Source organism: Colossoma macropomum, unplaced genomic scaffold (genome assembly GCF_904425465.1).
Source record: "Colossoma macropomum unplaced genomic scaffold, Colossoma_macropomum, whole genome shotgun sequence".
Taxonomy (NCBI): Eukaryota; Metazoa; Chordata; class Actinopteri; order Characiformes; family Serrasalmidae; genus Colossoma; species Colossoma macropomum.
The window spans coordinates 32,383,853-32,399,571 of record NW_023494796.1 but is presented as its reverse complement, the minus strand read 5'-3'; the positions used below and the strand labels follow the sequence as shown (position 1 = coordinate 32,399,571).

Here is a 15,719-nt window from a genome sequence, read left to right as displayed (position 1 = left end):
GTTTTGATGGAACTTGATCATTTAGATTTGTGTAAGTTAGTGACGCAAAACTGTCGTTAATGTAAACGAACCTGCATCTTGAAACGACTCGCATGCACATCCTTATCGAAAACGTCACATGAATGAACCACGTGCATCATAAACAACAAACTGCCCGAACGAGCCTTCGTCACAAAGATAATGAGCTCCAAACTGCTCTCCCTCAGACGACGGAGGAAAATATTACGATGCTTTGCACTTGTTGCGTTTACTGGCACTAACTTTAGGTTTAGTGCTGCTGCAACGTTATGAATGATGAAAAAAAAACATAAATTTCATTCTGAGCGTTCTCATTAACGCTCACCCTGATTTCTTCTTGTTTACTAATTTGTCACACTTGTATATTTAAGATCATCCAACTAACTTAATATCAGATAAAGACAACATGAATGAACACAAAATGCAGCTTTTAAATGATCATTCCATTTATTGAAGATAAAGATTTATTCAAAAAATTTAAGAATAATTGCCCCCCCAAACATAACAATTGACCATCTCAACTGCACTTAAGCTTCAGGCCATGAACTGATGGGCGGACATTTTCCTTCAGGATTTTCTCTTAGAGAGCAGAATCCATGGTTCCATCAGTTTTAACAAATCGTCCAGGTCCTGCAGAAGCAAAGCAGCCCCACACCATCATACTACCACCACCATGTTTTACTGTTGGTATGATGTTCCTATGGTGGAATGCGGTGTCAGCTTTACACCAGATGTAATAGGACCCATGTGTTTATCAGTCCACATAATATTTTCCCCAAAGTCTTGGGGGTCATCTGGATATTTTTTGGCAAATGTGAGACAAGCCTTTGTGTTCTTTTTTAAAAAGAAGTTCACTTTAATTCCAATCTGGCTGTTCAGACTGAGCATTACCGCGTATCGGAAATTTATCAGATTTCAGTACCACATATGAAAGTGTCCCAATTCAGCATTGAAAATGTCTGATTCAGTGTGTTTATCTGTTCACACTGACACACAGACACACATCTGTGTCACATATGAAGAAAAAGATCAGATTTGGGCCACTTTTTTACCTGCCCGTGTAGTGCTGGGCGATATGACCTCAAATCAACATCACGATTAATTGAATATTTTACCTCGATTACAATTAATGAACGATTATTTTGGTTTTGTTTTTTGGTTTTGTTTGTTTGTTTTTTTGCCCTCATAGTTCACTGACAAGGTCTGTACCGTAAATATGCTCTGCGTATCTTAATGTAAATCGTCTCAACAGCCAGATCGGAATCCACGCGGCTTTTACGTCAATCCAACTCGACATTCATCATAATTTCCCGCTGCTGAGACCTCATAAATATTTGGGGTGATAGTTCTGTACAAAAATGAGAAGAGACTCATCCAAAACCCTCCGTGTTTGGAGAGATTTCTAAAGAAATGCCGAACGCGGCTGCAGGAGAACGAGGCTGCAGCGTCAAAGAACAGTTAAAAGTCTGAAAGTTTAAAGAATCCGAGGACACGAACCAAAGAACTGACCACGGCCTTTTTACGGCTTGAACACATTCTGGGTGATGAGCCCAGCTGTCAGTCAGTGAAGCTTCATGATGGCTGCTGTGACGCTGGTGAAGATGAAGCTGATCCTCTGGCGTTCATTCATAGTCGTGATTGTTTACCTCTGGATGAGCCGTGAAGCAGCGTGAAGCATTGATCTTTTGTGCATGCGGGTCAGTTTAGGAGCTGATCTGTTCAGGCTGATGTCACATACAGATCACATTTATAAGATAATGTGAACAGCCAAACAAAAAAATCGGATTTGGTGAGAAAATCAGATTTGGGCCACTTTTACCTGCTTTGTGAACATAGTCTTAGCTTCCATGTCGCAGAGTGGACGTGGCAGAGTCACGTGACTACACGAGCGGTAACGTGAATGTAGCCTTATGCTAGTCAGTTTCAAACTATCCATTTACTAAATTCAATCTGCAGCACCAACCCGTAAGTCAGGCCTTAGTCCTGCGTTCTCATAACCTGAGCTACAGCTGCTCTTCTGTTCTGGTGTGCATTCAACCACAATTTCCAGCCCAGTTCACTCATGTCCATCCTATAGATCTAAATGCAGTTGCCACTTTAGTCCCTGTTCCTGTTGAAACGCCATCCAATTCAGCTATGTTTGTGACTGAAGCTCCTGCCATCCGTTCCCAAGTAATGATCCATCTTCGAGAGTCATTCAGATCTTTTCCTCTTGTCCTCTAGATCTACAGTCAGGGTCCAAATAACCAGCTTAGCGTTTGTATACGTGCCACAGAGCATGGTAGGATGTTAATTGCTTAATCGTATCATGCACCTGCCTGGACGCCTGTGCACTCGCTGTGTTTCTCCCCTTGTCCGTTCAGGTTTTGCCTTTGTCATCCATCTGTGTTTAAAAATGGAATTAGATTTGACTCTCTTGAAGTCTGTGGTGGAGCTCAGAGGGCGTCTGGTCAAGGTCACCACCCTCGTCTCTTTCCTCGGCTCATTGCTCGTCTAACAGCGCCTGACTGCACCCTACATCACTGATGTCTCCACATCTGCCAGCGCTGGCTCAGCCTCCTGCCATAACAACGCCATTATGTATTTATAGCACAATGAGGCAATGAGGCGGCGAGCAGCGAACCGAAGCCTCAAATCGGCAGGGGTGCAACCTGATCTCTTTCTCATAAGAAGAAGCAAGGAACCCTAGCAAGGCTTTTCAGTGGCTCTGCTGAAGTCTTTGGGCTGCTCTGGCTGATGTATGACTGAAATGATGGCTATGGGAACTGTTGCTCTCCTCTCTTTCAGAGAGAGGTGTGTTATAAAAGACTTTCAGCACTGAGGTTTGGTATGAATTCAGGGGGAAGCGTCTGGTTCAGTTTGACAGCACTTGAGGTACTTTGGGGACTATTTCAGGCCACCTTAAACGAAACCACCGACTCATTTGTAGTGCATTCATCTATTTGTTTGTATGAAGTTTACAAGCAACATTTTAACTGCATAAAATATGGCAAAATCTTTTCATAATTGTTCCTCTGGTGTTTGTGGGGGCAGCATTCTTCAAGGTCTCTTTCATAACCTGTATAGCAAAGACATAAGCTATTCAAACTGATGTTCATCATCAAAAATCCATGTGTAATTCCTTGTCTGTGATCATTTTGACAGCTGTTTGTATGCTATGTACACTATATGGTTCTATATATAGTATTTATATGAAAGTACAAATGTTCCAAACCACATTTTAGAACACTTTCAAGATTGTTTTTGCTCTGTAATGGTAATAAACACAGTCCAGCAGCGATGTTGACTGCCGGTGCCATTGACGCGATAGCGGTGCCATTGATGGGCCTGGCTGAACCCAACGCAGCATCTGTGCATGTATTTCTATGAGCAACATAAAAAAACAGCCATAATCGTGAGGTGTGTTCGAATTAGGCAAGCAGTGGTGAATGTTTGTGTAAACATTCAATTTAAGCGGTAACTCTTCGTCCAGCTGCTCTGCACTTGGACGACTTGTCATAATCGATGGAACCTTGAATTCTGCTATCTATCAGAAAATCCTGAGGGAGAATGTCCACCCGTCAGTTTGTGACCTAAAGCTTAAGCCCAGTTGGGTTATGCAGCAGGACAATGATCTGAAGCACACAAGCAAGTCCACCTTTGAATAGCTTAAAAGAAACAAAATGAAGGTTTTGGAGTGGCAGAGTCAAGGTCCTGACTCGAATCTCATTGAGATGCTGTGGCAAGACCTTAAACAGACTTGAAAACCCTCGTATGTAGTCGAATCAAAAAATCCTGCGAAGAAAAGTGAGCCAAAATCCCTCCACAGCGATGAAAAGGACTCATCAGAAGTTATCGCAAATCTTTGTTGGTACTGCCAGGAGTTGAACAACCAGTAATTAGGCTTAGGGGGGCAATTACTTTTTCACCTGGGTGATATAGGTTTTCAATAAATCTTTATCACCAGTAAATGGAATAACTATTTAATAGCTGTATTTTGTGTTTACTTGCTTGTGTTGTCTTTATCTGATATTAAAATTAGTCGGATGTGACAAAATGTGACAAATTAGCGAAAAATAAAGAAATTGAGGGGGCAAATACTTTTTCACAGCACTGTACAAATGTGCTTTCCTGTTATACATCAGCTATTGTTCTTTTCAGAAACTTATGTGTCTAAAAATGTCTCTCCTTCTCTCTCTAACAGCCTTGCCTTGCATCCGGAGAGATCGGTGGTCGCGACGGGGCAGGTGGGGAAGGACCCCTACATCTGTGTGTGGGACACTTTCAACATTCAGACAGTCTCCATCCTTAAAGATGCCCACTCACACGGAGTGGCCTGTCTGGCCTTCAGCGCGGACACTGGTGAGGTGAGTGTTTATTTGCTTGCTCCGTCAGCAGGTTGCCATACAATTTGGGGTTGACTTGCAGACAGAGTCACTAATGAGGAAACTCAGGCAGTCGTTAAAAGTATTCAGTGAATAGTGATGGTAGCTGTGGTTTAAACTTATCAAGATTACTGGTACCACAGCACACTTCCGATTGGTCACTTCCACATTTTATACATCATTTTTATGCATCAATATGGTGAATATATTGTTAGAAAGCTTGAAATCTGACATTTGGATTCTCCACAGAGACACCATCATCCAATACATGAGGTCTGATAACACGGCAAAAGTCAGAGATCAGTTTAGAGATCTGTGAGTCAGGAGGAAATAAACTCCTTTCTAGACTCTGTTACTCTGTGTCAGTCATTCATACAGTTATTCTGACATTTCAGAGTGTTTCCTTTCAAATGAGACCAAGATTATGACTGTAGCCCTAAATATGTGGGAACAGCGCCGCTTTTACTTTGGGTGTGCTGTTTCTGGCACAAATGGCACCTGGGGTGCCTGCCCCCCGGGCCCCGATGACAGCCGCAACAACCAGCTCCAGGTGGGCCCGAATCCTGAACACCGTCGAGGAAAGTTCGGAGCGCTCCTTCTCTCCCCACCCATCCCCACTCTGAGGGGGCTCGGAGTTTGCCTCACTTCCCCTACACCCGGAGGCGTTCATGTGGCCCTACCGGTGTATGCTGCCAAGGGCCTGCCTGAACAAGTGGTGTGATCTCCTGCCCACCCGCCCTGTGATTGGTCTTACTTTGGGGGGATGTCCGCACAGGCCGGGTCCCTGGCTTGAGTTGGGTGTTGGCGGTATGTGCCCTACGCCCGTCCCCCGGGCCCCGATGACAGCCGCGAGAGCCGGTTGGAAGGCGGAGCCCAGATGCCGGCGAGAAAGCTCAGAGTGCTCCTTCTCTCCCCACCCATCCCTGCTCTGAGGGGGGCTCAAATTTCGGGCCCCGCCTTCCTGCCAGCTCTCGCGGCAGTCTTTGGAGCCCGGGGGACGGGCGCATGCCACAGGGCTTGACAGTTTAAATGGTCAAAAAGAAGTCAGCTTAATATATGAGACTCACGCCGCAAAACTGCTTATGCTTATGAAACTGAGAGTGACACATAACAAAAGAATTAGACTTAATATCCTTTTTGCTCCTGATGGCTGTCCTGCAGACTTTCACTTAAGCTCTAATCATGTCCACCTGATTCTCCCACTGAGATGCTCCTGAAGTATTAGTGAACTGAATCAGGTGTGGTAAATGATGAATCGGTAAATAATTTCAAACCAGAATAATTAAAAACTAGTCAGTTTAAGGCACTGTTATCAACAGAGACTGTGAATGACGTAATACTTTTGAGCAGTGTTTCTCAGCCCTGGTCCCAGAGGCCCACTGCCCTGCATATTTTAGAGTTTTCCCTTCTCCCAGCACACCTGATCAAACTAATCAGCTCATTAACAGCTCATTTTTAAGTTAAAGTGGGTGTATTAAAGCAGAGGAAGCACTAAAATGTGCAGGGCAGAGTTGAGAAACACTGCTTTAAAGGCCTTTAAAGTTCTGTGTATCTGCCAACATATGTGAGCATCACACTCAGACATTTACATAGAAATCTGCCAGAACCTGTGTGCAGTGTGAACGTGTACAATAGGAGGGAGTGTCCAGATTGGGCGTTTTTTTTTTGTTGGATGTTTCAAAAATTGTTTTCAGTCAAAACTTTTTCAAATTATATATTATTTTTTAGATTTGGATCTGAGTGCCTATGCTGTGCCTAACACCTTAAATGTATTTATAAGACAGTTACAGTAGTGCATTTGGTTAATATACATATATATTATTTCCAAAACAAACAAAAAAATCTTAATTTAAATCATTTTTAAAATCCTGTGCTCCTCAAGATAGCTGGAAAAGAACCGCAGGTGGCTCCTCATAAAGCTGCTCGAGAGGATTCTAAGTGTCCAGAGCTGCTGCAAGGCAGAGAGGGTCTGCGAAGAACACACAAAATAATTCTTGGTTTGTTTGAAGGGCCCATATCATGGAAAACAGATTGTTCCACGCTTTCTTTAATTAAGAGTTTGCTGTAATGTATAAACACTGATTAAAAAAAGCACTATTCAATTCTGGAGAACGACTGTTGGTATTTGAACTCAACAGCAAAACACACCACTTCCTTCAGGGCTCCTTCAGAAGCTCCACCTCACAAACTCATGGACACGCATTGTCCCAACATGTCAAGGCTTTTTTTAGATTTTTGTGGCCGTAAAACCCTTCGCAAACGTTGTACAAACACCATGATATAATGTTAGTGTGAACAGCCAAACTGAAAAGCCAAACAGGACAAAACTCTACTGACCTATTCATTCTGTGAAACAACAAAAATTTGTTAATGTTACCCACCTGTCCCGCAGGAGCGACCTCCTCATCCGTTTTCATACATTCCAATTCTCATTGAAGGTGAAGTCAGCTTCTTTTTCGTCAGCTTCTTTTTCGTCAGCTTCTTTTTCGTCAGCTTCTCTTTCGTCAGCTTCTTTTTCGTCAGCTTCTCTTTCGTCAGCTTCTTTTTAGCCAGCTTCTTGTTCGAACTTTCCTGTTCCACCTTAAAAGGTGCAGCAGCTGTGTTAGCTAGTCTTGTACTGAGAGCTTTTTTGAGCTCAAATGAGCTAAAATTCTCACTACCGAAACAGTCACTACTGAAATATGTAGTAAAGTTAGGGTAGAGTTATGATTGAACTCTCCATTTTGTCACTACCAAAACAATCATTTGTTTTGATATAACAAACATGAAGGTTTAGGGTCACTCAAAGCTAAATGATTTTAGTCCAAAGACCTGTTCAGTAGAATGATCCAGATATCAATGTATCGGTCAGGCTCTGGTAAAAACACCCAGTTGATGACCAGGCTTTTACACTGGCCTTTGCATTGTTCAGCTGAAAAGGCTACTGTGTAACGTTAGTCTAAGACTCTGAGGGAGGGGAAAGATCATCCTCTCCAGGGAGGCCTCTGTCAGTCAGAACGGCAAACCTGTTAGAGCACATTACAGCACTGAGATCTCATCTTAGTGCACAACTGCAGACTTTAACACAGTATTATTTGTCTCTCACACACACTGTAACACACAGTCTCTATTAAAGGGTTTAAGAAAAGTGAAATCATGTCATTGTGCCGCTCTGGGTGAGGCATTGCTCTCAGTGGTCACTAAGTAATTGGCTGGGTGAGGAGAGCCAGCATTAATACATCAACATGCCTGCAGAGAGAAAGAGAGAGAGAGACAGTGTAATAGAATAATGAGATGCTGAGGGGGGCAGAGCATTAGAAAGAGAAATGCATGAATATTTGAGTGTCGGAAATCAGTCAATATCCAAGCTTCATATTAAACATGCTGTTTTTCTGGTTTATTTAAATGTGGATATGTAAGACCAGTTCTAGTACTGCAGAGAAAAAAAACTGCTAATTTAAGCCCAAGACCAGGTCTAGTATCATCGACTTTAGCGTGCAAAAGTTTGAAGACCCCCCATTCAAATGTGCTATTTTCTTGGAGTGGAAATAAGTTAACACGTTAATTAACAGGGAAAATGAAATATGTGATTTTTAGTGCACAGTTTCTGTTTATTTGCTAAGTTTGATGTACTAGAAAAGATCAATTAAAATATAAAGGTAATGCTTAGAGGTGGGCGATACGGCAAAAACTAATATCACCATACATATATATTTTTCTGATAAATTGGAAAAGAAAGTAAACTTTTAAAAAGATGCTTCTTCAAGGGTTCTTTAGTAAACAAAGTGGTTCTGTATAGAACCATGAACACTCAAGCAACCCTTTGCATGCTTAAATGGTTCTTTGCACGGTGGAATGGTTCTCCACACACTGATGTGGTGGTGTGTTAGTGTGTGTTGCGCTGGTCTGAGTGGATCAGACACAGCAGTGCTGCTGGAGTTTTTAAACACCTCAGCGTCCTGTGACCACTGATGAAGGACTAGAGGATGACCAACACAAACTGTGCGGCAGCAGATGAGCTATCGTCTCTGACTTTACATCTACCAGGTGGACTGACAAGGTAGGAGTGTCTAATAGAGTGGACAGTGAGTGGACACAGTGTTTAAAAACTCCAGCAGCACTGCTGTGTCTGATCCACTTGCGCCAGCACAACACACAATAACTCGCCACCACATGTTACTGCAGTGCTGAGAATGATCCACCACCCAAATAGTACCTGCTCTGTGGGCGTCCATGGGGGTCCTGACCACTGAAGAACAGGGTAGGAAAGTATGCAGAGAAACAGATGGACTACAGTCTGTAACTGTAGAACTACAAAGTGAAACTATATGGTCAGCGGAGCTGATGAAGTGGTCAGTGAGTGTAGAAACAAGGAGGCGGACTTCAGTTTTCCTGACAGTGATCTGGATGTGGATTTCTGTAAAGGTTCTCTATGTGGGTAAAACTGAACTGAATGTGGCCCAGTGTGGATTATAAAGAGATTCAGGCGGACAAAGAGCCAGGAATAAAGTGGCTGTGGCCTTTTCCCGATGCCATGTGTTCCCTCTAAAATAGATTTTCTCTCGAGCGTGGCTGGGATCAGCATCTCTGGCTTGTGCGACAGAGCTGAGGTCTGTGTCTGGCGCTGTCTGTGGCCTTGGATACGCCGCATACGGAATAAGGCCACCTGCACAGTGAATACAGATACCAGCTTTAATGAAGTCGAGGTGTGACAGCCCCATTTGAAGCATTAGCTACTGCCTTTGCCACTTGTTTGTCAGTGTGTTTGCGATTAGAAACGTGTTCAGTCACGGCAATATGCTGACAACATGTTGGACTGTCTGGAACAATAATGAGCCATATGCTGCAGTGACGGCAGTTATTTCTGTCTCTGTATTTGCGTGAACTATTTACTTCTTGAATGCAGTTTAAACACCTTTTGGTCAGATTAGTTAGTAACACATCTTCTACGGAGAACACTCTTAAATGTGACTTCGGCTGATTTTAACATAATGGAAACACATAAAATATAAACATGACTTTTGCACAGGCCACATTTTTTTCCTCCAATATGTTTAGTTCAGCAAATAAACAGTACTTTTTTATTAAAATGTCCAGAAGTGTCTTCTCTGTAGAGGATGTGTTACAGCAATGAATTTGCCCTGGGTTACATATGACTGCACTTATTTTCTGCCAACACTGAGTGTGTTTACATGCACTCAATAATCCGATCATAATCAGATTTCTGTGGTTATTTGATTATTCAAGTGGTCATATAAACAGCACACTGATTTAGAAATCTGATTAAGAAATCTGATAAAGAGGCTGGATTTTAGCTCAGTAATCAGATTTCTCAGTGCATGTGAACTCTTACTCTGATTTCTTTTGGATTTCTCAGTCTGTGCATGTGCAAAAACAGACGGTGGTACCGGAAATAAGCGAGCAGCGTCTTCTGGAGCAGCGCTGAAACCAAATACATGCTTCACGAAATGAAGGATTTAAATATTCTTCATCTCATATTTTCAGGTAAAGTGGCGCGATGCTTTAAAAAAAGCCGCAGCATGAAGTTTGAGTTTTAAGTTACGTTTACGTCACGTCTTCTGTGAGTTTATTGGCTGGTTGTAAAGCAGGAATCTGATTACTGTCTGACTCATGTAGACCTGGAGTTTCACGTTATCTGATTACTCAAGAGCTTGTAAAAATGTTGATCGAATTAGTGACTGATTTTCTGCAGTTATCGAATTATTAACTGCATGTAAATGCATGTACTGTCTAAACTTTCAGTCCGTACCACATTTACCTTTGTAAAGATTAGATATTTTTGTGTATTTAATTATGTAATTACATGTAAGTAAGGATGAAGTGGAGATGAATGTACAATAAAAAGACGGTAAAAAACATATATTTAACATTAATCTACCCAGAAGCCTCAGCTACTAAATCTACTATCACCTCCAAAGTTCAGTCTTAGAAGCTGGTTGATCATTTTCTGAAGTAATCATACGCATTCAGTGATGTTGAGGTCTGGACTCTGGGGTGGTCAGTCCATCGTTCAGCTTCTTTGTTTGATGTGTCCGTCTCCTTTTCTCAGTGAGGTTCTTCTTGACAGCTACACATCCTTTCAGACCCACAGCGCTGAGTCGTCTTCTCACAGTGGAAGGATGGACAGAAACACCTGTGGATGTTTTCAGATCTGAAGCAGCTTGATTTTCTCCTCTCTCTCAAAGATGAAAGCTTTAAGTGCTGTTTATCTGATGGGGGCAGTTTTGGGGTCTAGCAGGTCTTCCAGGTGGTTGTTAGGAGCCACCATTTCTCTGTAGCTTTTAATCATTTCTGAGATTCAGTTGGAAGCTGTGGCATTGTTGCCAAGAATTGGAGTTCCCGACAATAAGGCCCGTGCTTAGATGGTTTTACCTCTTTTAAACCTCTTTCCGAGAGTCTCTTGCATTAATTAAACATGAATTGTAAATTATACGATTATGAAAAAGCAAGAATTTTGTCTTTTTAAATGCATCACTCTCCTTCTCCTCATCTGTGCTCATTAACAGTTGAATGAATGCTTATTGTTGTTCTCTCTTTTCCTTTCTCTAGCGGTTGGTGTCCGTCGGCCTGGATGCTAAAAATACAGTATGTGTTTGGGACTGGAAGAGAGGCAAGGTCATCGCAACTGCAACGGGCCATTCTGATAGAGTGAGGACTTAGTCATGCCCTGTTTTTGTCTGAGGTGTTAAATCAAGTTTTGGAACAAGGCCTGTTTTGTCTTTAATAAAGGTGTATTTATCCCTGTTCTAGATATTTGACATCACATGGGATCCATTTCAGCAGAACCGTCTTGTCAGCTGTGGGGTCAAGCATATAAAGGTGAGATAACAAAAGTCAGAGTCTTGCATCTCATTCCACAGGATGACTGCACACAACATGCGGGACATTTTATAACGTGGGTTGTACTTTGGACCCACACAAGTGGATGAATCTGACTTTTGCGAGTGCGTTGAAAGAGAATTCAAAGAGAACTCGGTCTAAACTTGGTGAGAGATGCATTTTCCGAGAATGTGAGTGAATTATCTGCTACTGTTATTATATCTTCATCAGTATAATGTAGAACATTTGGCACCTAAACACCAACTCGTCATGATACCTCTGACTTTTATATAATTATTTTCAGGCCTTACCGGGCGACTTGCAGTGGCACATGCTCATCATATTTTAGTGTGTTCTTTTTTTCCATACTCAGTAATGCTATGTCTTTCAGTTTTTTCAAAATTTTCTCCCCAATTTAGATGTATCCACCTGCTAGTAGGATTCCCCCAATCACATCAAACCACTTTTCAAACCTCTGCTAATGCAGCATCATTAGACAACTGAACGCGCTTGGAGGAGAACACTAAATGCCAGTTCTGTGGACACCCTACTTAAGGATGCTCACACGTTGCTGTCTGCTCAATCTTGAGTCCACATTGCCACATGCATGTCTCTGACGAAGCCAGTAATTTTGGTATCTGTTCCTCTCTCAAGCCTCAAGTATTGGTTTCTTGAGTATCTTTCAGCACAAGAAAAACCCAAAATGGGATCTGGTATCTGAACAAGGGAAGTGCCAGTTCGACCCCCATTTGGGGTAAGCCAGCCGTCACACTACATATATGTCAGCTAACAGATGCCTGCGCTGGCTAGCATGGCGCTGGATGATGGGGAGACAGAAGTCCATCCTACCCACCCAGACAGAGCGAGGCCAACTGTGCTCTCTTGGTCTCCTGACCACGGATGGCTGAAGCATCAGCGGGAATTATATTATACAGTGCTGCTTTAAATCAAACATAATTATTTTTGTTGATTTGTGACTTTGTTTACTGTTTCATTCGCAAAAAGTTACTATGCTTTTTCACCATCTAAGTCTTCCTTGCAGTTCTGGGCGATGTGCGGCAATGCCCTGACGCCGAAGAGAGGCATCTTTGGCAAGACAGGAGACCTTCAGACCATCCTGTGTGTAGCAGCAGCTAAAGACGACATCACCTACTCAGGTGCTCTGAATGGGGACATCTATGTTTGGAAGGGCCTGAACCTCATACGCACAGTGCAAGGAGCACATGGGGTGAGTACAGTACATCCCCAGTAGAATAAAAGACCATTTTTGAAGGATGATGTAAGTGTTTTTAATAATGTAAAACCAGTTGGGTTGCACATACATATAAAATAATGTAGTCTTTATTAGGTAAGATCAGAATGATGGAATTCTCAAAATACCTGAAATAATTAGTAAAATAAATGAATAATATTTAAATGTACATTATCTTGGTTATTATTGCATGTAAAATAACAAAAATCAATCAAAAATCGAGTAATTCCAAGTGGGAGTGTACTTACAGTACTGTGTCAAAGATGAAAGCTGTAAGTGCTGTTTATCTGATGGGGGCAGTTTTGGTGTCTACCAGGTCTTCCAGGTGGTTGTTAGGAGTTTTGTCTGTAGATTTTCATCATTTCTTAGTGTCTGTTTGAAGGGGAACAGAATCTCAGTGAGATCTTTGGGAGCAGCTTTTGTTGAAGCTGCAACTCGTTCGTTGTAGAATTAGAAGAATAGAAGAGTTAAAGTGTCGGTAGAATGAACAAAAGTAAAGCGTGTATAAACGAAATACTGATAGACTTGATATACTTGGTTGTCAAGGCTTCTGTGTAATTTTCTGTTGGAAATAAACAATGTTTTTGAATGTTTTTAAAATAAAAAAATTAAGAAAAGTTATGAAGTAAAATGAAGAACAAATATTAAAGATTCTGCACTGTTTTTAAGTCACTGTTCAAATGTATGCAAATCTGTGACCTTGATCTTGTGAAGGCCTTCGTACACAAAGGTCAAGAGTTCTTAAGAGTCTGATCTCTTCCAGTGAAGCTCGTGTTCAGGGACTCTGGGGAGGTTCTGCTGATCAGAGGCTTTTACACACACTTGTGGAGTCCATGCAGCTCAAATGCACGCTGTCAATAAAGCAAGAGAAGGACACATCAGATACTCAGAAATTATGGATTTCATATTAAAATTTCTACTCTTCATTTAGATTGTTATACTGATAATAGAATTTGAAAAGAAAACCTTTGAAAATATGAAATAAAAAAAAAAGTCCAAATAGAAGCACTTTCACTTGTGCTCTCAGACTTTGACACCGCTGTGTATGTTTCTTGAAGATGAAAGATGCTGAATAACTACATAACAGGCATTTTGACAGGAAATTGATGAAAATAAATGAAAGGGTGGTCTCTGACTCGGTGACTGACCCAGTCCCGCTCCAGCCCGCAAGATTTCATCTCGGTCTCACCCACTCCTGCAGAAAATCAGAATAATTTGTCCTGCTCCCGCCCACAGTTCCATCAAGGCAAAGTGAGACCCCATATCTGACACAGTCTATTCACAAATACATTATTCTCTGCTGAAATAACACAGCAGTCGTGATCGTCAGGCTCACTGTGAGTGACCTCACCAAAAGCCATTTATTCACCATTTAAACAAAAAGCAGGAATTAAATCACAGAGCGGTTATTTTTGGTGTTTTGCTGGGCAGCTGTGGCCATCAGACTGAAGGCTCTGCTGTCTCTAAGCAATGAGAATTTGTGTGTTGTTCACGTGATTAGCTGCTTCACAGCTCTTTAGACTGACTTCATTCATTTTAATATATATATATATATATATATATATATATATATATATATATATATATATATATATATATATATGATTTAGTGATCATTCCACTTTATTTAGGCTATTAATTAATTTGAGAGATTTCTCTTTCTGTGTGCTGGGCCCGCTCCCGCCTGCAGTGGGCTGGTTTCCCACCCGCTCCTGCGCACATCACTGAAAATTAGTCCAGTGCCACAAGATACTGTACAGACCTCTACTCTGACTTTTACACAGTACTGTAGGTACATTCTCAATTAGAATTGCTTCATGTATTAATGATTTTTGTTATTTAACGTACAATAATAATTGTACTATACAGTGTATTATTACTCAGTATGCGCAGACCTGTACCTTGATATACACAAGAATACTCATCTGTATAGAGTGTATTCATAGTAGTTAGAGTCTAGTTTGGCTGATAAAGTCCAGAGATACATTTCTGATAGTATGAAATGGTTAAAGGTGTTCTGTAAAGTACTGTAGAGCCACAGGGCTGATGTGCAGCTCATTAAACACTGACTCTCCTGACTAGCAGGAAGCAGCTTTGCTGCAGCTTTGAACTTCCAAAAGCGCGTTGTCAGATCCTCAGACGTGTAAAATGCACAGCGTCTGCTCTCACAGGGGAGATAATAATTGGGAAGAAAGAGTTTCATTTTCTGTTTTATGTTTAAAAAAAAAAATCCTCTGCTGGATAAAAAACCCGGACGTGACCCATTTTGCGATATTGACTGATATCTAATGTTCCTCCTGTTCACGATAATCCTGGAGAATTTGTTCCACTCTCTGCCTCAGTGGAGCTAATCCTGTTCAGTATGTGTCAAACTGGAGCAGGAGTCTCAAACTCAAATTACCTGGGGCTGCTAGCCAGGTAGTCTTGAAAAAATAGCTTAACATATACACTAATAAAAAGGGCAAGTCCACTGAATTTTTAAGGTTTCTGCATTGAGATGTGAACAGAGTGATTCAGAATGGTTTGGTGTGAAATGGTTCAGATGTTTTTACAGTGGTGGTGATAGGAACCAGGGGTCGCCATGACTACAACACAAATATAGACTTATTTACTATCCAAAACCACCAGTGAACCTACATGAGTCTTCTGAGGTTATATGTAATGTTGATGATGGAAAATAGTGATGAATCTGAAGAAAAAAAAAGGGACTCTTTTCTGTGTGTATCCCTCCACCAAGAATGGTTTCAGACGAATGGATTAACAAGATGTTTTTTAACTTTATCACAAAACTATCATAAAACAATGTGTCAGTCATCAGGCAGTGAATTCATAACCATTTATGTAGTAACTTTCTGTGAGGGAGCTTTTAGAGGTGGACGTCTGGTTCCTATCAAAATTCTGACTCGGTAAGTTTCTCTAGAACAGAGTGTTTCACACCAAACCACTCTGAATGACACTGTTTACAACTTAACCATTTTATTATGTGGAAATCCAAGGAAAATTGGTGGGGTTTCTCTTTGAGCACAAAGTAGAGAATGGCTATTACCAGTTCTTCCGTCACCACAAACCACCACTGCTACAACAAAATAACAACAGTAATAATAATAATAATAATAATAATAATAATAATAAATAATAATAATGATAATAATAATAACAATAATAATTCATTATTATTATTATTATTGTTATGATAATAATAATAATAATAATAGTAGTAGAATAAATACATGCCATTTTTTAATCACTATTTTAGAGTTTAATTG

General features: G+C 41.1%; 2 protein-coding genes across 3 annotated transcripts in view; both read left to right on the top strand.

Moving 5' to 3' along the window:
• adgrb3 (adhesion G protein-coupled receptor B3) overlaps positions 1–15,719 on the top strand; it is a 994,217-nt gene that overhangs the window by 716,397 nt on the left and 262,101 nt on the right. The window lies entirely within an intron of this gene.
• Positions 1–15,719, top strand: part of LOC118816777 (echinoderm microtubule-associated protein-like 6) — a 126,848-nt gene that overhangs the window by 26,486 nt on the left and 84,643 nt on the right. For both annotated transcript variants that reach the window (XM_036583370.1, XM_036583369.1), the window contains exons 2-5: positions 4,202–4,364; positions 10,932–11,030; positions 11,133–11,201; positions 12,244–12,429. In XM_036583370.1, the coding sequence (XP_036439263.1) occupies positions 4,202–4,364; positions 10,932–11,030; positions 11,133–11,201; positions 12,244–12,429 (517 nt within the window). The remainder of the gene's footprint in view (positions 1–4,201; positions 4,365–10,931; positions 11,031–11,132; positions 11,202–12,243; positions 12,430–15,719) is intronic.